Below are 20,235 nucleotides of genomic sequence, written 5' to 3' on the forward strand. Positions count from 1 at the left end.
TTAACTCACTCTAGGCATATCTGCTACTCTTTACAACAAGCAGTTGCCCGAGGCTCCCAAACGGCTCTTGCGGGGCTGTAATGAAGTTGCGAGTCCCACAGGTCCTTTCCAGGGATCACCACCAGCCTCGTTATCCCCTCGCACGCTTGAATAACGCAGAAAGTTCAGGGCAGCCGCAGGGATCTGCGTGAGCGGCAGCAGTAACCGACTTCCCATGCCCAGCAGGGATGCCGCAGTGCCAGGACCGATCCACAGAACTGGGAATTGCTGCAGGGTTCCTGCTTTGCCACGTCCTAAAGAGCTGACAGGACTGGATTAGCGATCCAGGGCGAGTGTGCTAGGCAAGACGTTGTTTCCAGTAGGAAAATAATTTCAGAAGAGTTGACCGTCTCATGAAAACATGCTGTTCTCACCGATGCAAGTGCGATAGATGGTTAGAAATACTCCTTCACTACAAGTGTTCCTCCCAAGCCTCAACTAAGAGGCATAAATCTCTGTTAAGGAAGGGCAATGCTACATGGCCCCTAATAATGCTTTTCTGGGTCTGATGCCTCTGAGCAGAAATAAATTATTTACATTCCTTAATAAAACAAAATCAAACATCAGGATAAGAAACAGCAACTTCTTTCCAGCAAAATGGACGGAGTCAAAGCCCAGGTCACTGTACCATGCCCTGGGTGGCCTGCCAGTATGACCTCTCCGCAGCACCAACAAGTTTTTCGTGTTTGTTGCTTGAATTTGTCCGACTGATGTTTTTGTGACCCACTGAATTTCACAGGCAGCAGAACGAGGACTGAATCTGCTCCAAGGCCTCCAAAACCTGCAGCACCTTGTCTCTGACACGAGAAATCATTGTGACAAGGCAAAAAAAAAAAGGGTGTGCGGAAAGGGACTGATAATTACCCGTTTGACTCAGCCCTGTTTAGATTTGCAATATCCTTCCATGCATCAGGAGCAATAAGTAGCCTGCAAACTACATGCTTTGCCCCAGGAAATTTGCTTGAGAGGAAGGTTGGAGACTGGCGTGGATGGATGCTGGACTATGAAAGATAACGGGTCTAAGCTGACAGAAAAAGAGAGGCTCTGGATGGAAATAAGAAGGAACTGTCCTTGAGAGGACAGTCAAGCATCCGAGGGGGTTGCCTGGAGAAGTGGTGCCATCTGCGTGGAGTCCGGGCTGGCAGACTCCAAAATAATAGTGTCGTCTTGGCAGGGCATCGCATCACAAGTGTTATTCAACCGTCCCCCCGCAACCTTTCGTCACCCCAACCGAGCCTTCGAAGAGGAGCCGTGACCGGAGCGGGAGGAGCGCAGCCCCGGGCGGCTGTGGGAACCATCCCCGAGCACAGCCGGTGGCACGCTGCCCGCGCAGGAGCCCATGCAGATGCCTGAAAAACAAAGGCAAAAACCAAAACGAGCCCCCAGCCTAGCTATTTCAGCAGGAGTCATTTCCATTAAATGCAGTATTCCTTAATGCTGTTAACTCACAAGGTCACAGGCATGTTTGCTTCTGGCTCCTTGGGTATCTGCCCAAATTAATCCCCTGCCCAGGCACCCTTTCATCCGAAGGCCTCAGGCTGCACCGGCGATGGGAAACAGCACCTTGTTCACCTCTCAGGCCTGTTTCTTTTTGGACCCAGGCTTTGGACGTGGGGTAAAGGGTTGGGTTTGGGTGAGGAAATAAATGCATCCTTTCCCCTGTTGCACCCCATGAGCACGCAGGAGATTGCCTGGGACAGTCGGGGGGTCCTCACTCGTGCGGTGAAGGCTGGCTAAGAGCACGCTGCGCTCCTCCTGCACCGTGCAGGTCTCTGCGTGCTTTGCAGACACGGGTTATCTCCTTGCAGCCTCACGCTGCTGATTAATCAGCGCTTTTACCAAGCGCTTGGATGATGATCGGCATCGGCGAGGCCAGAAGTGCCCTTGCTAGGGCATAGCATAAACCCTGAGCTTTCACAGATGATAGGTGCATTACAGGTATTATTTGGGGTGACAGGGAAGGTTGCAGCTGAAGTGAGGAAGAAAACCAGCACCAGATGGCAGCCACAGCTGAATATTCGCAACGCAGATCCCCGTCTCCACCGCAGCGATCTGTACAGCGGAGCTGGAGGACGGAGGAAGCGCCGGGCTGTCCAGGGGCTGCGGCATCCCAGTTACAGCCTTGGGGTGCTGGGAAGAGCCCCGTGCTCTCACCACAGGGTCAAACGCAAACGGCTGCCCTGGGAGGAGACAGCAGGCAAATCTAGGTCCAAAATGAGATGCTGCAAGCAAAGGTTGATTTTTGTGGGGTTTGTTTTTAAATGAATGAACACGTATGATTAATCTTAATGTTTCTAAAAATACAGCATATTTGGAAAGATGTTTCCAATGTTTTCAAGGCTTAAATGTATCAGCATAAAGCTGGTTTTGAAAATGAGCAGGGAAGAGAAGAAAAGTAGGGAGGAAACTCAGGATCTAGGTAAAGGGAAAGAGAAAAGAGTAAGCAAATTCCATCCCTCATGAAAAATGAATTATTATAAAACATGCACCGTTGTTAATTACATCAACTAACAGAAGTGACTCGAGCAGGAATTCCAGTCTGACATCTGTCCCAACAGGATTAATTTAAAATAAACATCAAGAGGAATAAAATAAGTAAATAAATCTGCCTCCTCTGTTCCATGGAAGAACGAGTCTTTCTGCAGAAAAGCACTGGAAAGGATTTCCCCCCCCCCCATCTATAAATAATGTTGCATTCTTTCCAGATTTTAGAAGAAAACTGATGAGGAATCTGACCCCAGTGTTGCATTTCTCACACCAGATGGATTAAGGACTGTGGTTTTGACCCTTTAATGAAGAAATCCTCTCGCCCCCAGGTTCTTACGTGATGACTCCCATACCTTCCCAGCAGCAATGGTCCTCCCAGGGCCCGCCGGCGGGGAGGTCTTGCACAGGACAGTGGGGGCAGAGCCAGCTCCCAGCGCCGCGGGCCCGTATTGCCCCCACGTTGCTCAACATCACCTTCACCAGGACCTTAAGGTAGCAGAAAAATGGTTTATTCTCCAGCCAGGCCCACAATCATCCCCCGTAGATCACAATTTCTAATGAAACCCCTTGCAAGGAGGAAAGTAAAATTACAAGTAAAACTTTCTCAAGTATTAGAAAAAACAAAATCAGTTGGGAGCAAACGGTCTCTTCTTGTAGTTGAAGTCCCTAGAAATGGGGAGGGCGTGCAGGCAAGCCCTGCTGCTTTCCTGGATCCCGCTTTCCAGCCCCACGCATGTCTGCGGGGTTGCTGTCCCTGGGTGTTAAAGCAACTCCTGGTGTTCCCGAGACAGGGAGATCCCTTTGGGAAATCAATTCCCACGGGGTATCCCAGCTTTCATCTCGCAGGGAGGCGAGAACAAAACCCAACCATGCTCGTTTGTGTGCATGAAAACGGCTAATACGGTAAAATAAATGGCACTAATATGCCATATAATTCCCTTTTTCTAGACTGTAATTATACAATTTGGTATGAATTCAACCCTACTTGCTCACTGCACTTCGGCTGCGATACGGAAGGGGGCTGTGCTTGGTAACGGAGACATCCCCCAGCCTGGGACAGAGGAAGGACATTTCATTGCCACATCACCCTCACTCTTGAGCAATTTAGAGTCCCCCACCTTGAGAAATTAATATCCTCTGCCCCATCGATAGCAGAGGATGGCTGGTTCCCCTGCCTGGGGGGGGTCATACATGTACGTATGAGGAAAGAGAGGAAAAAAAGGCCTTAAGTAAAGACAAGGGGACATCTGAAAGCACAGACTTCACGCTCTCACCACTGCTCTCGCTGACCAGTATGAGATTGCAAAGGACACCGCGCTCTGCTTTTTAAATCAGGGTTCAAGGACTGCCAAAAAGATGTCTAGTGCTTCTAACAGAAGAACCTCCGCAGCCAGATTTGTGCTGTTCAATCTCTACGTATTAAAAAAAAGAAATAAAAATCAGTATGTTCAAGGGACAGGGGGAACCCCAGAGAATTTGCTCTTGTGCCCCAGCCCCAGAATGGGGAGAATTCACCTTCCGGAGGGGACAGGAGGAAAGTTTTCTTACCAGCTCTTCCCAGAGCACTTGTTGCTCTCAAAACCACGCCGTTCCCGGCGCGGGAAGCAGTAACGCTCTGGGAAGTCACAAACCGCTTCCTAGCAGGAAATCCTGCTGCGTTTCTGTAAGCTCTCTTCATTTATCAGGTGCCCAACACTGCCGGGTGCTGCCGTCCCCAGAGCTGCCTTCCCCTCCCCGGCTTTCCTCCGGGCTTCTCCATGCAGGTGCCTGCCCTCATCCCAGCAGAGAACCAGCGCGATCACTGGATCCTCGCTCTGACAGCAGCATGGGAATAACAGCGAGCACGGCTATGGAAAAAAAAGCTGGATTATTGATGAAATTATTGTATTATAAACCATGTTATTTATGGGTGCCGAGAAAACTCAGAGCAACGAAGAAAACTCCTTCTAACAAACTGGCCGGTGTGTAATAGATGTCTGCACAGGAGCCAATTTCTTTGCTCTGCCAGCTTGCTGTGAAGGCTACGCAGAAAAGCACAGCATCACCTGCGCTGGGGTTCGTGACACATGTCTCCGACATCCAAAAGACCAGATTAATTTTACACGAGAGTCGGCTGGGACCCAGATGACAGCTACTTCCCCCTGGCATTCCTGGCTTACTTGTTAAATGCTGGATGCACATGCTTCCCCCATTGGGTAAACACAAATCAACAAACGAAGAGCATGAAAAAATCCCTCCCTGCTTAGTGCTCGGAAGGCTTTTTGTTGGTCAAAGCGTTATGCCCCAAACCAGGCAGCTGCGGGGAGAGGCTGGCAGCCCTTTGCTGGGGGACGCAGTCGCCCGGGGATTTCGGACGCCCCGGGGGAGGCCCGGCCCGGGAGGGTGGCTGTCCCGGCCGCTGCGTGCAAAGCACCGTCTCGTGAAAGCGGGGCCCCGGGAGCCTGGTGAGGAGCGTTCGCTTTCTTGCTTTGCCATCAGCCTCCTCCGAAACCGTGCACAACTAACAGAGGATGAAGTTTGCGGGGACGTAGGCACCGGCTGCTGCTGAAACCGGGCACTCCCAACCCTGTTTTGCCGAGCTTTTACTCAATATCCTTTCGAAAACACCTCTCCACTAGAACAGTTTGTTTGTCTGCTTTCTAATACACATATTCCAGTGCTCCTGCTGCTATGGAGGGCAGAAAAATATTCATCGAGAGGCAGGCTTTTTTTCCCAGCATTGTTAAATTGATTTGCTTTTAAGAATTATTGGGTGGTCGAGCCCACTCCAGCTCCAGCTTGTTTTTGCAGAACACTCTGGAGAGGTTTATAGAGATATTAAAATTAAATACGAAGCCACAGAATAAATGGTGCTTCCATTCAGCGTATCTTGTAAATCCAGTTTAAATTGTTTCCTTTATTAAATATCCTTTCCTCTTAAAAATGGATTAACTGCTCTCACTGGAGGCTCTGACGGAAAAGCCATTTCATCTCTATAGCAACAAGTCACACAAACGCACCCCTCGCTTCCACAGGAGACGCTCGGCTTCGTATGAGCCGGCACATCGTCCCGTTTCAACTATCACCATCGCAGCATTTCCCGCTATTAATGACCTCCCCGCGGCCGGTACCGAGGGCAGCCCTGTGACTTCACGTTGCGCCAGCGTTTCCTTTGCAAGGGCTCGCAGGTCCCGTCCCCTATTGAACGTATGGATAGTGGATGTATGCGTTTCCCGGCGAGGCAGGCAATGCTAGCCTTATCGCTCCTCCGTTCCCCTGGTTTTGGGCTCATCGCTTTCCCTTTTTCTCCACAACTGTCCGCAATTTTTTCATGCTGCCCAGCAGCCGCGCGCGTTGGCGAGCGACGTGGTGGCCCTTGAACTTGCCGTTGCCCAGTGGCCGTCCCCAGAGCTTTGCAGAGGGGGGTTTAAAGCAAGGGGCTCTCGACCCACGTTTCAGGCTGGCGTTTGGAAGAACGTACCTTCAGCCCTGTGCTTGAACACCCTCGTGGCGCCACAGGGAGAACTCACGGTTAAAGGGCTGTTTTAGCTGAACTCCTGGGGTTTGCAGGAGACTGGAGCGGCACAGGCCCAGCCGGGCCCCGCCACGGGGGCTCCCAGCACAGCTCCTTCCCCGGGGCCAGATGGGAATTACCTTTCTGCTGATGGCTTTTATCGCAGGAGACGGCCTACGGGAACGTACATCTTGCTATTTCAGGAAAAACGGTGCCGTGCAGGGTGACCTGCGGCTTTCTGTGGCTCCCGGAGCCCGAGGCTGCAGCAAGGAAACGTTTCAGCCTCCGGTCCCAGCGGCGCAGGCAGAGGGATGCAGGAACCGGCAGAAGCAGCAGCCAGAGATGAACGTTAAAAGCTTAACTTCATTTTTATTCAGCTCTAAATAAAACAGCCAGTGCGGGAGCAATACGAAAAGTGGCTTTGAGAGGCTGTGGATGCTTTCCCATCAGATGGGCCTGCACCGAGCAGAGCTGACGTCTCGCTTTTGCTGCTGGTACCCAGCTGCAGTACTCAGAGCAGCACTTACCTCGCGGTGGCAGAGCCAACATCAGCACGCAGGGATTTGAGAGCGTTTGCTCTGCTATCTTCCCCCCAGACCCCCAAGTCGGTGGGCCAAGCCTTTTTCCTGTATCGACAGGGTGAGAAGGGCACAGTACAAATGCAAAATCACCCATGCTTCAGGTCCCTGGGGACACCGGGCTCATACAGGGATACACGTCCCTTCTCCCTGGGTGGCACCAACTCTGCCAGAGGCCGATCCCGCCGGCGGCGATGTGGCAAACCTCACACAGACACACACGCTGCTGCCCTGGCACAGCTCATTTATCAGCAGCCGCTTTAAAGGGACCAAGCTGGGAGAGTGACTGAGTGCTCCGTCACGTTAATATGACAGTCCAAATTGCTCCCGTCTCTTGGCTGGGATGAATTTTGGCACAGTTACAGTCAATTATAATTAGTGGCATTAAAGCAGCAGTTAAACATAACCAGGAGCTCGTGGCTTTTGCTCTGGGTGGGAAGACACTTCGGCAACCGGAGCAAGTCCCGAACGCCACTTTGGGTTTGCTTGGGTGGGAGACGTGGGCAGCGAGGTGCATGGTAGCAAAGCCCCCGGGAAAGCCCCTGCAGCAGCGTGTGCCAGGAGCCCAGCTGGCATCTTCCCCGGCAAAAGGAGCTACTCCAAAACGAAGCGTCAAGCCACGGAGCGAAGAGCCACACCAGCATCCCCACGGCTGCGGGAAACCGCAGCAATAACGTGGACGAAGCATCCCGTGACTCTCGAAGGACTGAATTCCCAAAGCTCAGGATGCGCTTTTGAACATCTCCCGCCCATCCAGCGTGCTGTCCCCGTGCCCAAACCTTATCTGAAGCCTCCGCAGGTGCCTGCAGCCCCAACTGCTCCTTCCCAGCACCCCAAGTGCCACCTTCCCCCCCCCAGTTCCCGCAAGGCTGGCGATGCTGTCACCTCCAGGCATTGCACATGGAAATGAGGGGAGATGCGACGCAGCAGGCTGGCTCTACCAGTTACCGTACTCACCACTGGCTCATCAAAACCAGACGCGGGGCCACCACGAGAGCCTCAGCTGGCCAAAGCAGGGGGGGATTCAGGCAGCAATACACCTCTCTGCTTGACAGCTGGGTGAGCCCCCCTCTGCCGCCGCACGGGCTCACCTCCGAGGACAAGCCTGTGGCCAGCGGGACTCTGCCGCTGTGGCAGCAGAAAGTCCCTGGCAGCATCAGACACTGCAAGAGCAGGAGTTTGTTGGACGTCAGATACAGGAGAGCTGGATACAACTCGGCGCAGCTCCCTCGGGTAGAAGATTTCCACAGTAAATCCAATTTTGTTTGACATTAATCCCAACTTTTCAGTTTGCCACAGATTATCCTTTTGACGACAGCTTGCCATGCGGGAAGAGCTGGGACAGAAAAGCTTTTTCTCGGTTTTCTTTTTAATTGACCCCTATAAGAGACCGTCCCCGCCCGGCAAAGTGCCAGAGCTGGCCAGAGGCGTGGGGCACGCACAGGGCGCAGGTTTCCGCTCCATTTCCGGCACCCACATTACTCGGATGCCTCCGGGCAGCCGAGCCGCATTAAATAAAACCGGAAAATTTCAAATTGATTCTTCAGCAAAAATCCAAGGCCACGGCGTCAGAAATATCATGCCCGCTGACCCCACACTAACTTGCAAATTTAAGTGTCACAGGACAAGCTTCTTACTCCCTTTGGAAAGATAATTCACAGCTTAATACACTTCATTATCAAGACGGTTTCCTTTTTCAGCCTGAATTCTCTCGTTTTTATCCACTTCTCCAGGTTTGTGCCTAACCTGCCCGTGGTTCCCTGCGAGGAGCTGTGCTGTAACACGGCTCCTCATTAAATGTGATGGGCGCAGAAAGCAAAAGGCAGGGATCCTCTAGAAAAAACCCTAATCCCATGAAGAAATCCAGCCAAGAACTTAAAAACAGGCTAGGATGCTGGCAGGGCTGTAAGGCGACGGTGATTAAAGCAGCTTGGAGCAGCGGTCCCAGCTCCCTGGACCCGTGCCCTGCTCCCCTGACAGGACAATCTCAAAGTCTCCTGTTCAAGGCGACCTGGGAGTGAGAAGATGCTGCAAACCCCAGTTCTGCTGCTGCACCGCTCCTCGGGTCGACGAGACAACAGCCTGGGATCCGAGGCGCATATTAAGGATGCGGTTACCGTGCCCAGCCCATCTGCATGCATCCCACAAACCACGCTTGCCACTCGCTCCCCTCTCCATAATTAGGAGCTAATTCAGCGTCGGTAACAGACATCACTCTTTTTTCCTGCTCATTTTGTTCCCAGAACTCAGTCTCTCCCTCCCCAGGCGTGCAAGGGTCCAGCTCTAATTAATACACAGCGTTATTTCTAGAAATAGCCAATTCCAAGGGCCAGCTGCCCAGCCAAGAACTAAACCACGTTGCCTCCCCACCCCTTGGCGCCCACCCACACGCGGATGCTCAGCACAGCCTGGCGATAAGAAGGGCACCGAGCCCTTACCGAGGTCACCGCAGTTTCAGGGTGAATTCCCTGATGCCCCAGCATCAGGGGTCCCAACGGGCCCCTTCCCTGCCCATGCCGACCATCCCCAGCACAAGCACAGGCAACACCAGAAGAAGGGCCACAGCCCCAGGAGGCGGCAAAACGCCATCTCGGGAGGGAGTGAAAATCATGAACACCTAAGAGGAGCCTTTCCTGGAAACTGGGAGGCAGCTAGAAATCGTTAAGTGTTCAGTTAGCGCTGCAGAAAACAGATAAGGCCGTCAGAACACGAAGTTAACCACAGCCAAGGGACCAAGGCTGGACCAGACTGTTCCCAGATATGCAGGGAGCTTTACAGAAGCTGTTGTATCGTTAAGAGAAGGAGAGATTCCCTTGCGGGTGGTGAACTCCCCGCACTCAGTGCCGCAAAGGAAACCTTGAAAAAGCCGTTTTGCTCATGGAGCAGTAGCGCAGAGCCTGCGAGACAGCTCCAGAGGAGCAGCTGCGAGGGACCACATGGGAAACGGCCATGCCACCCCTCAGGGACCACGTAAGCTGTTCTCACCGAGGATGAGTGTGCAAGAGCACTTGTAATCCTTTTGCACACCTCTCGCACGTGCCAGCAACTTCGGCCTTGCACCCCAAGGCCTGCCGCTCACCGTGAGCGCCCCGAGCTCAGCGCCGGCAGACAGCTCTCACCTGCATTTAAATGCAGACGTTTCCATCGGGCATCCCATTCCCCACAGAGGTGCTGACCCCGCTGCACGATTTCAAGGTTATTTTATTCCTCTCCACTCTTGGTCCCGCCTGGGCTGCTCCTTGCCTTTTTGGGATGTCTGTGTAGACCGCGCGGCTGTCGGACCCGTCCTCGGTGTGTGGGTAGCGCTCGGTGCCACGGGGCTGGGACACGCTGATAGCAGAAGCTGATGGCGATGCCACCAAAGGAGCTGACAGCCGGCTTCCAGACACAGCACTCCAAGTGAGATGCTCTTCCAAAAGCAACATTTCAAAATGCTTTCCTCCAGGGTTCCTAAAGCACGGGCCGATACACCAAGCCTTGCAGAGACAAGCTCTGCCACCAACACCTTCCCTGCCTGAAAGGCAGAGACTTAAATATACCTTGTGACAGCAGCTGTCAAGAGCAGACTGGCAAAAAGTAAGTCAACCCCCAGCCGATCCTCCTTCCACTTGCTCCATTTTCACCGGAAAACCCAGCAGTAGCTCATCTCTGGGCTGCGTCCAGATCGCTCACCCCAAGACGCTGAGCACCCAAGCCTGCTGCCACACGGGCACCTTCCGAGCACTTCTGACTCCTGCAGCCCACCGGGTCCGAGTGGAAAGTTCAGGCGAGGAAGAGAAGGACAGCGCAGCACTGGTTTGTTTTCTAAATCAATACGATTTTTCAAATTTATTTTTTAAGAATTACTTCTAATATATCTTTCTCACAGAAGGAGGGTATAGGGAATGTTCTCATTCCATCTGTAAACACTGAAATACAGATCTGGGAAACCAGGGTAGAGACACAAAAAAGTGCATTTTACAAAATTATCAACTAAAATATATTTTACATGTATTACGTTTCAATTTAAATTCTACCGACTGCATTTTCAGTTTCAAAAAATATTTCCATATCTAATAGATTAAAAAAGCATGAAATATTTTCATTATGGATAAGACATTTCATTTACATGCTGTTTGCACAACAGCATAAGCAACCACGTGAATCTCGAACAATGTTCTTGGCCTGAAGCAGATTCTAACATGAGAAGAGTCAGGATTTGTCCTCTCCAGTCACGGGCCAAAGCCCATTCCAGACCCAGGGCAAGTACAACTTCTCTTCTACCTGGAGAGGAGCCAGGACAAAGGTGGGAGCCAGGGGGAGAGGGCTCAGAAGGAGTTTCAGCGAGTTACTGTGGTTTCCAAGGCTGGGTTTCAAACCCTTCCCTGACTGTGCAGCACTGCTCAGGGTGCGCCTGGCCGGTGGGTCTTGAAGCATCCTGCATTTGACAGCACTTTTGCTAGAGGAAGGCGGCCGCAGGCAGCTTGCCTGCTTCAGGCTGGGTGTCAAAGGAGTCCCTACCGGGTCAAGCGTGTGCATTTAGGGCTTCCCGTCACCCTCCACGCCGCCATCGTGCGCCACGGCCCCGGGGTGTAGCTGCTCCGTTCCCCTCCCGCACTGGGCGGCCACCATCCCCTCTTTGCGATGGGCAGGAGCAGCTCCGCTTCTCCAGCATCCTCCCTCCCTGCTAAGGAGGGGAGCCACTTCGTGTCCTCTCCCAGTAGCAGAGACCGCTTTCTCCAACACCTCCTTGCACCCCCATGGCACTTTCAGCCGAGAGCCCCAGAAGCGCTCCCGACTCCCGTCCTGAGGCAGCAGCACCCTATCAGCAGCCCAACCGCATCATTCCAAGAGACCACCAGTGCCCAAGTTAATTGTTAAGGAGAAATCTGCGCAATTACTTTGACACTAACAGTATCTTGAGGTATAAATGAGATAAGATGCTTCACCCGCAAATTCTTGCTTGCTCCCCTAGGATCAAACCTCCTGGAGCTGGCTGTTTTCCCCTGGGCTACGCAGGCAAAAATAAGTAGGGCTTTTCCAGCATCCTCTGCAACACTGAGCAGGAATTGTCCACCGACAGCAGGGACACGTGTGCCCTGCTCGCCCGCTGTGGCGGGTGCCAGATCTTGTCACCTCCTCTCAACTCATCGTCTTCTAGACACGTTCCCCTCTTTGGTATGTAGAGCAAATCCCTGGAGAACTCCTGCATTAACAAACTATTTCCACATAACGGATTTGATGCTGTGGGGTTTTCTCTCCAGGCCAGGCAGGCGTGCAGCCGTCAGAGCAAGCCAACAAGCCCTCTGTTCCCACCATGCCAGCGTCCGCAGAGAGTACAGGTAGTGCTACTTCCACTGACAGGACAACATTAAAGCAGTATGAACACTTCCACCATTTAACACGAGTTCAGAAGCCCCAAAAGACCAGAAAAATGCAGATCCCTAGTTTCAAGGAGTGACTCCAGCCAGCAGGAACGTGGGCTGAGACGATGTTGATTCTCCTTCTTTACGTTAGTGCAATCTAGAAATGGACTCCCAGCTTGGTGCGAGTGACTCAAGGGACTGTTACACTGTCCTTTGGTTTGCTTTAGAATTAACTTGAACAGTTTGCGTTAAGATAAACTAACGTCTATCTAGGATCTATACATGTAAGGCAAGAGGCAACATCTGTGGGGCTCGGGTTGCATTTGTTGATGCAAACCTTTCCCAATGCTCAGTTCCTTTCAGGAGCCACAAAGCCACTTTGGTGAGCTTGCTCGGATGCCAGGATGAGTTTGGAGGGGGGGAGGCTGCAAGGCAGCGCTGAGACAGCACTGCTGATGGCTTTGACAGTACACCCAGGGTCAGGACAGTCACATAAGGGGAGAGGGGTTAAAATTTAAAAAAGCCAAAGACACTCAAGAAAAGGGTTTGCCATTTCACCCTCCAGCCTCTAGCTTCTTCCCACTGGAGACGCAGGGGTTAAACAGGGACTGTAAACAACATTACAGGAAAACAAACTGGGAAGAAATAGTAAACCCACTTCTATCACTACGGCCCCCTAAGCCATCAGAGAAAGAGCAATACTCGGAAGAGAAAACATAGTTCTCACCAGCGGAGCCCACTTTGTGTGCTCCCAGCTTCAGAGCGACGCACGCCTGCTGGCACTGTGCTTCACGGGGCACGAGATCCTTCGGGGCAAGGTCAGGGCATCTGCGCCAGACGCGCAGCTCTCCGTAACATGGCACTGGGATGTAAAGCCTACCATCCTGCCGGCTCCCCCTCTGCTCTGCGATGGAGCGGGTTTCCAAGCCTGGCTGCCAAGCCCCAGTCCAGGCGGTGAAATCACAGAACAGCGAGGTGAGGGGAAGAGAAAGATGAGGGAAAATAGGGGTCACCTCTTCCCCTGACGGAGCAAAACCTATTCAAGCACGACACAAGGCCACTCTGCATCCAGGTAGCTTCCAAAGCAACGGTTGTATTTTGAAGCAGCTCTCACCCACTGGGAATCCTCACAGTCTGTCCTGCGGGACAAAGGAGACTCTCCTGTGCTCTGCCAAGGAACTGGTCTCAGTCCTCACACTTCACATCAGGGCATGAAAACCACAGAACTGTCACAGCTTGACTCATACAATGCACCAAAGCATCCCTCCTGCACCTTTCCACCATTCCCACTAGCGATGGCTCTGGATTCAGTTTACTGGCTTTTATCCCCTGCAAACCCCTCCCAATATATGCATCTCTAGATACATATATAGATATAGATTTACATATGCAAGTACCTATATCTATATACATATATTTATTTTATATGTATATATTTTCATTTATGCTTTTAATGAAGTGCTGTGCTTTCAACTGCTGCCTTCCTCCACAGGGATCTGCTCCTGCGCACGCTTTTCAGTCTGAGGGAAGAGTGCTGGGCGCTCTCGTCTGCAAGCAGCACAAGGTAAGTCGTCGAGAGTGCACAGATGTCCCAGACCGTGAGCCTGCCGTCAGCTCTCCGGTGCCACTCATCCTCACCGCAGCCCGACTGAAGAATGGTGCTACTGCGGGTTCTTCAAGATGCGCCCGTGTCTGAAGTCGTAGACATGACGACAGAGGAAAACCAGCTCGGGGTCAGTGTCCTCAGGCACCTTGCGGTGCAGAGGTGTGGAGTACTCTTCCGAGGGAGGAACCATAATCGTTTTCCTGCCTGGGATCCCTTCGACTCGACGCTTTGCCAAGGCACAAAATCTGCAACGCAATTACATTAAAAGAGTTAGCACGAACTTGTTTCATCTTCCACTGTTTGTGGCAGTCTGTCTCACCAGAAGCCACAACCGTGGCTGCCCAAGGACAAGGGATGGAAGGGGAAGGGGAGGCGTGCGGACGAGACTTAAGCTTTGCTCAAGAGGAGGGACGTGAAGTAGCTATTGCTTTTGATCCCACCCTGAACTGTAGGAAGCAGCACAACAGTTTAAATTTCTATACTGGTGGATGCCGTACAGTACAAAAGATGACTGCAATTAATCCACCTTGCTTTTACTACTTTGGCTTCGTTTTTGTTAATTAGCCCCAGAAAAGGCTTATGCATCAGGCTGTTGTTTAGGCAAACGAAGAATTCTGGATGCCTTCAGGGAACATCTCTCAAAGGTGACCTTGCCCACAACAGCATGAAAAAATTCCTGCCAATAGCTATTCCAGAGGACTGGGCTGTTAGGAAGGAAATGAGCTGCTTGATCCAAAGCTTAGGGGTTTTTTTGGGGGTTTTGTTTATTTTGTTTGTTAGTTTTTTTAGAGTTTTCAAAAGAAAGAGCAAAATTCAGCTTATGAAGAGTTTGTAAAACAGTTTGTTTTTAGAAATTCAAACAGCAGAGCCCTAGGCTAGGAGCAGGAGGACTAAGAGTGCATTAGGGCTTCAACAATCCCCCCGTGGTAAGACTGCAGAGTCAACAAGATGCACCCAGCAAAACCAAAGAGATTTAAAGCACTGTTTTGCATTATGGATTTGTGTCCATTCAACCCCTCTTTTCATTCTGCTCTGCGCATCCATCCATCCATCAAAGGATGGCAGTCTTGAATATGGATGCTCGGAAGTTCTTACCGATAAAGTTTCAATTCCGTCAGCAAGAGCGTAACAGTAAAAGCCTTAGTCACTACGCTGAGCGATGCTGCTGCCGAAACACCCAGATCTGCGAGCACGTACATTAGTGTCTAGCAGCAACACTGACAAAAGTATATCAGCAGGCTTTTTGGCTAGCTATGGCACCTGTGTACCATAGGGGATAGATATATAGAATGATCTCCTGCCTTGCTTATATTTAAGCTCCAAGTTATGGGTTTTCCTGCACTGTCCTCCACTGATGTCCACATGCTGTGGTACCAAGGTCATACAAGTACAAACATTTCTGAGCCCCTTAAAGCATATATATATATATTACACAAAACAGACACGTAATGAATCTAGAGTGGAAGAAGCACTCACAGACTGCAGTACCGAACTTGTACGTAGAGCGAGCATAACTCATCCAGCTCCAGCTAGACCAAAGTCTGTAGGGCTGGGACAGTTCTGCTGGGTGATGGTTGGAAATGGGAAGAGTGACAAGAGCTGGAGACAGATGAAGGTCTGGGGAACAGCAGCAAGTTAAGAGCACCACCTACCTGCAGTACTCTGCAAAGGTCAGCACGTAGCATTTCTCCTCTATGCAGGCAACACTGTTTTCGTCCTGATGCCGGGATGCAAAGATCTCATTCTGCAAGAGAAGGAAGGAAGAGGTCACCCAGCTGGCCAGGAGCCCCAGGGAGGTAGGGCCAGCTCCACACCTTCACCCATCACCTTAAAGGGGAGTCTATCAAAGCCTACTCCTACCAGATACTCTTTAGAGCCAGTATTTCACATAATCCAGACACCTTCCAGGTGTTTTGGGACCTGTTTATAGTGTGCACCAGAATTTTATCCAGCAACACGTGAGCAAAGCATTAAGAGTTCTCCCATCATTTAACACCGCCCAACACACTTTGTGAGGCCAAGCGTCCAAATCCCACACATACTGCTGTTACAAAAGCGCTTCAGCAGCAAGGCCACTACCAGCTACACCACTCAGCCTCCTCTTTCCTCCTGGGGACGACAGACAGCTTGTGGCCACCACTGAGAAGTGTCCCAGGAGATAAGCTTTTGCAATGCTGCACTGGAAAAAGAAAAAATAAAAGCAGCATTTTGAAAGCACTATTGTGATGCCTGGGAATGACAACGAGAAAGGTAAGAGGGAGGAAGGCTGAGTCCATCAGGGGAGGTACTGCAGAGGCTCAGAAAGTGAAAAACCTCTGCAAGAGGTGCCTTTGCTCCAACTTATCCAAAATCTGCCTTTGTGCACAGACTCCATGTGGAAGGAGCCTTCAGACCGCAACCAGAGAAGCCAGTGAGCAACGCTCCTGCAGGCAGGAGGTCACAGCGCTCCCCACCCACACATTCCTCTGAGCTCCTAGGGATGTTCTTCATTCATTTTCCCCTTCCTCTGCTGGAAACCCTTCTAATTCATTTGTACAGCTAAGAATTGAAATGGAGGTTGAAGAGCACTTTGCTGTCTTTACTACTACCCTTTGACACATGACCAGTCTTTCTAATCCACCTCTCTATCAAAGCTAAAAGGAAACTGTTCTTTTCCAACCCTTTCCTCATCCCAATTCAATTAAAAAGGCTGGTTTAGTGAGGGAAGTAGCAATAGCCTTTTTTCCCAGGGTAATTTAGGAAACTTGGCTCTGCAGCGGGCAGGATTGGTTAGATATGGGGCAACCCAGACAGAGCCATTTGAAAGAATTTCAGGTGTGGTTAGATCAGCAAAGATGATCTCTGGGAATAAGGACGCTCTGCACAAGTCTGGAAGCATTACCTGCAGGCTTTGTTTCTGCTCACAGCCCCGAGGAAGGAGGCTGGAAGGAAAGACTCACAAAAGGGTCACCGTCTGGGGACATGCTCCATCAGAGAAACTGAAAATGCCACACCTTGCTTCTGCACATTGGGGTTTTGGTCTACTCCTTAAATCAAAACTATCCGAGTCATCTTTGGCAAGCCCTTCCCAGCTACTCAGCCCAAACAGCACTCTCTCATTTGAGGTCTTGTGTAATTAAGCAGGTGTGCACAAAACTGGCTTAATTCCTCCTGGCCAGACTACTGGCACTCTACACTAAAATGCAACTGGATACAGTCACGCTTCATTTACGGACCAGAAAACTATAAGGTACCACATTTTGGTTTAGAAACTCATCTGTGCCCTGCAAGTCCAGCAGGTACAATTCCCCGGCTGGTCCCCCGTCCTGCTCTCACCCCCTCCCTCCCCTTTTATTTAAAAAAGTAAAAAAAGCAAAAAGGCACCAAGTATTTTGGTGAGTTGAAAAGAGCAGTACATTCTCCATTCCCAGTTTAAAAACAGCTTGTTCTGTCACCCAACACAAGCCCATGCAAAGCAGAGCAAGGTGTGAAGTCATAATGATTCACACATTTTTTCCTTTAAAAAGCGAACTCTGTTATACTGGCACAACATCCTCGAGTCAGTCTTTAATTCTCATCATAAATCTATACAGGGGAAGGATGATGCATCCATGTTTCTGCACAAAACAAGCAAGTTTAAGGAGTTTAAGCAGCAGATTAAGGAATTTATGATGAAAAGGCAGCACATGATACAGGTACTCCAATGTCCTGCAGAATTGCAGCAGGAGCTTTGGCACTGAGCTCTGCATTTCTGGGTGAATTAGAATGCCCTTTTTGGAAAGGCATCTGATCCTGATTCAGTACAAATTCACTCTTCCTTACTCCTAAGGTAGCAGTCAAAACAACTTTTCACTTAATGCCCAGGATTTTCTCAGATTAAAGGGAGAAACGTTAAAACTTAACAGAGGTGGCTGCATAAAGAACGTAGCAGTTTCTCTTACAGCCCAGAGTTTCTACGCATGATAATAAATTGGGGAAAGCCCATATATAGGACACCACCACTCTACACATCTGGCAACAGCTGCATCACAGCCAAGAGACAGCTTCATTTTACTCAAAACAGAAGCTCAGCCCCCTGAGTTTGAGGCCACCCAGGAATGCAGGGAGATACTCAGGCTAATCCCCTCTTCCTGCAGAAATACAGCCATACCAGGATACCCTCGCCCCGGGTTTCGCATTCGGATGGCTCACCTGGTGCATACTGGGATTGCGGCCTCCCTGAGTGTGCTCCGGTCTGTAATACCACAGGAGGCTCATCATCAGCTCCCCTGCAAGAAGATTTATTAAAATATGTCAAGCCTCGGTTTTCTCGTAGTGTTTTCCCACTAATATCCAGCTTCCTCCTCCTGCTTCATCCCTTTCATTCCCATAGCGCTCACGTAGGCAGCTGTGCCATGATAAATATTTCATGCTGAACTAGGTGTCCTTTTGTTACAGCGAGAAGCTGTATGAAGTCGGTCACGTTGCTATTCCATTACACCTTCACCCCCTTCTACTTGTGTTACATCGTCAGAAAGAGGTCAGTCAGGCACAAAAAAAAGAAAGATACAAAAATCAAATGCTTCCAGCTGAAAAAAGTATCCTGTCAGACCACAGGCTGGAAAAGAGGTTCATCCAAAGCTCGGTACTTGCAGCATTAACTCCCAGGTTAACGCCAGAATTGCTGTCACAGGATGACATGACCAAGATGGGCCTCACCACATGCTGATCACTTCCTTTTTTTTTTTTTTTTTTTTACTTTTAAGCAAGACCTGCACTTTACAACATTTGGCACAGCTTCCTTGGCTCAGGTATCGCTAGTCAGACACAGGACCTTAACATCAAAACCATACTACTCCAATCACCACCTCTACTCAGGTCCCATCAAGAGCTTCTGCAGATAAGCCCGTGCTCCACACCAACTCCCAGCCCAGATGTTGGATAGAGCATTTGAGTAAACAGCAGCTCCTGAGATGTCTGCTGCCATGAAATAATACAGGAGATCGTTGCTAAGATGGGCACTTGGCAGATATTATGTGCTTTCACGACCAGGAAGATTTTGATTACCGGTCCCAGGCTAGTGATTAAAGAGCATTTCAGTTCCTGGAACAATCTGAACGAAAGCCATGGAGCTAATCTCTTCCTCTTCATCACCCGGTCTGGCAGCAGTGGAGTACCCTAACAAGCTTACAGCTCTCCTGAGATCCATCACTTCCTCAGTTCCAGCTCACCCTCATCTGTCAAGCACAGAGGCAAGACATACTCTTTTGGCACCGTACCTGTTTTGGGGTCTTCCCACAGTGCCGATATCTTCGCAACGTATGGCATAGATTTCTTCCGGGGTCCTGATTTCAAGAGGACAGTATCTCGTACCCGGATAATCTCCCCATCTCTCTCCACAGCCTGATAGCTCTTGCGAACAGCTGGCTCTGGTTCATTCTATATCATTAGAACACACACAAAAAATAAAGCAACCTGAGCGTACAGGCAAAGAGTTAGTTTATTGTTTGCTACCCCAATCCAAGACTCCTTTGGTCCTGCTGCGAATTAAAAATTTGCCTAAGCCTACTCAGAGCTAAGTGCTTCCACTCCAACAGATCTCCAAGAGAAGTCATACAGCATAAGACCACTTGTGGCATCTCTATTCCCACCAGGCTGGTTTATAACAACAGAGATCAGGTCAAATGGATTACTTTTTCTACGGGAAGGGCATTCATAGGTAAAGAAAGTTCACTGAGGAATAGCATCCGAGTGCTCGCAGGTCATACGTGGCCATCGTTTTCAAATAAAGCAAAACACAACTACTTCTCCTACATAGCACTGGCAGTAAGGAGCAGCTCACCAGCAGGACAGCAAGTCTCACAAAAGCACCTATTTCTGAAATTAACACCCTTATTTCAAATTAAAACACAACTGCTCCTTCGATTCTGCATGCAAAAGAACCAACCTTCAGAAAAATCACCATTTTATCTGCCTACCTGGAGGTGTGCATTTCCTTCCCATTCAAAGGCACAGAAAACTAGGCATATTTTGAATGCTACGCATTTCTCCAATACAAACATTGTAAGAAAACAAACAAAACATGAAATATTTCACAAACAGGGCAGGGAATGGCAGGGAGGCCATGGCATAAAGCTTTCCTTAACGAGATTGCTAACATTTCCTTTGTACCCTCTAACATGACAAAATGTTCACTTTTTGGCCTATAAACTAGGGAGTTTTATTTTTGCTCTGAAAACTCATTTCAGAATGCCTGAGCAGGATGGGTTTAACCTCCTGCCAGATCGCCCAGGCAAAATCAGGAGCATTACATGCCAGGACTTAAGGAGATTAACGGTGCACTGCTCCTTTGAAGGTGTCAAAGTCTGAGCGACAGAGGCAAGAGGCCCGTCTCTGGCTTTCACGGGCTTCATCCTGGCACAGCCCTTGGTACCTGTACACAGCCCGAAGAGCTGAAGCTACAAAACCTGTCCTAGGCAATGCTCTCAGCAGCCTGAAGTTATACCACCACACCAAGCGGCAGCACAGACGAGTCCGCTTGGACCACAGCTCCCCTTGCTGCTGACATTTACTGTAAGCAGTTCAACGCCTTGTCCCACCTTCCCAGACAGCATGTGAGTCCAGATTTCAAGTCCACAGCTCTTATGTTTTAATAACATGAAGGATATTGCCTTCTCTCTCAATTGAAGTGAACTTTACTGTAGTTAATTAAATTTTCTGGCAGGAAAT

The 20,235-nt window shown here is 50.1% G+C and overlaps 1 protein-coding gene across 2 annotated transcripts in view; it reads right to left on the reverse strand.

Annotated features, from left to right (window-relative positions):
• Positions 1-10,396: 10,396 nt before the first annotated feature.
• BAHD1 (bromo adjacent homology domain containing 1) overlaps positions 10,397-20,235 on the reverse strand; it is a 41,106-nt gene continuing 31,267 nt past the window's right edge. For both annotated transcript variants that reach the window (XM_072864909.1, XM_072864907.1), the window contains 4 exons: positions 18,786-18,945; positions 17,719-17,795; positions 15,201-15,292; positions 10,397-13,793 (listed from right to left, as the gene is read on the reverse strand). In XM_072864909.1, coding sequence (XP_072721010.1) covers positions 13,604-13,793; positions 15,201-15,292; positions 17,719-17,795; positions 18,786-18,945 — 519 coding nt within the window. In that variant the 3' untranslated portion in view covers positions 10,397-13,603. The remainder of the gene's footprint in view (positions 13,794-15,200; positions 15,293-17,718; positions 17,796-18,785; positions 18,946-20,235) is intronic.

The sequence above is a fragment of the Ciconia boyciana genome, chromosome 6, assembly GCF_034638445.1.
Source record: "Ciconia boyciana chromosome 6, ASM3463844v1, whole genome shotgun sequence".
NCBI lineage: Eukaryota > Metazoa > Chordata > Aves > Ciconiiformes > Ciconiidae > Ciconia > Ciconia boyciana.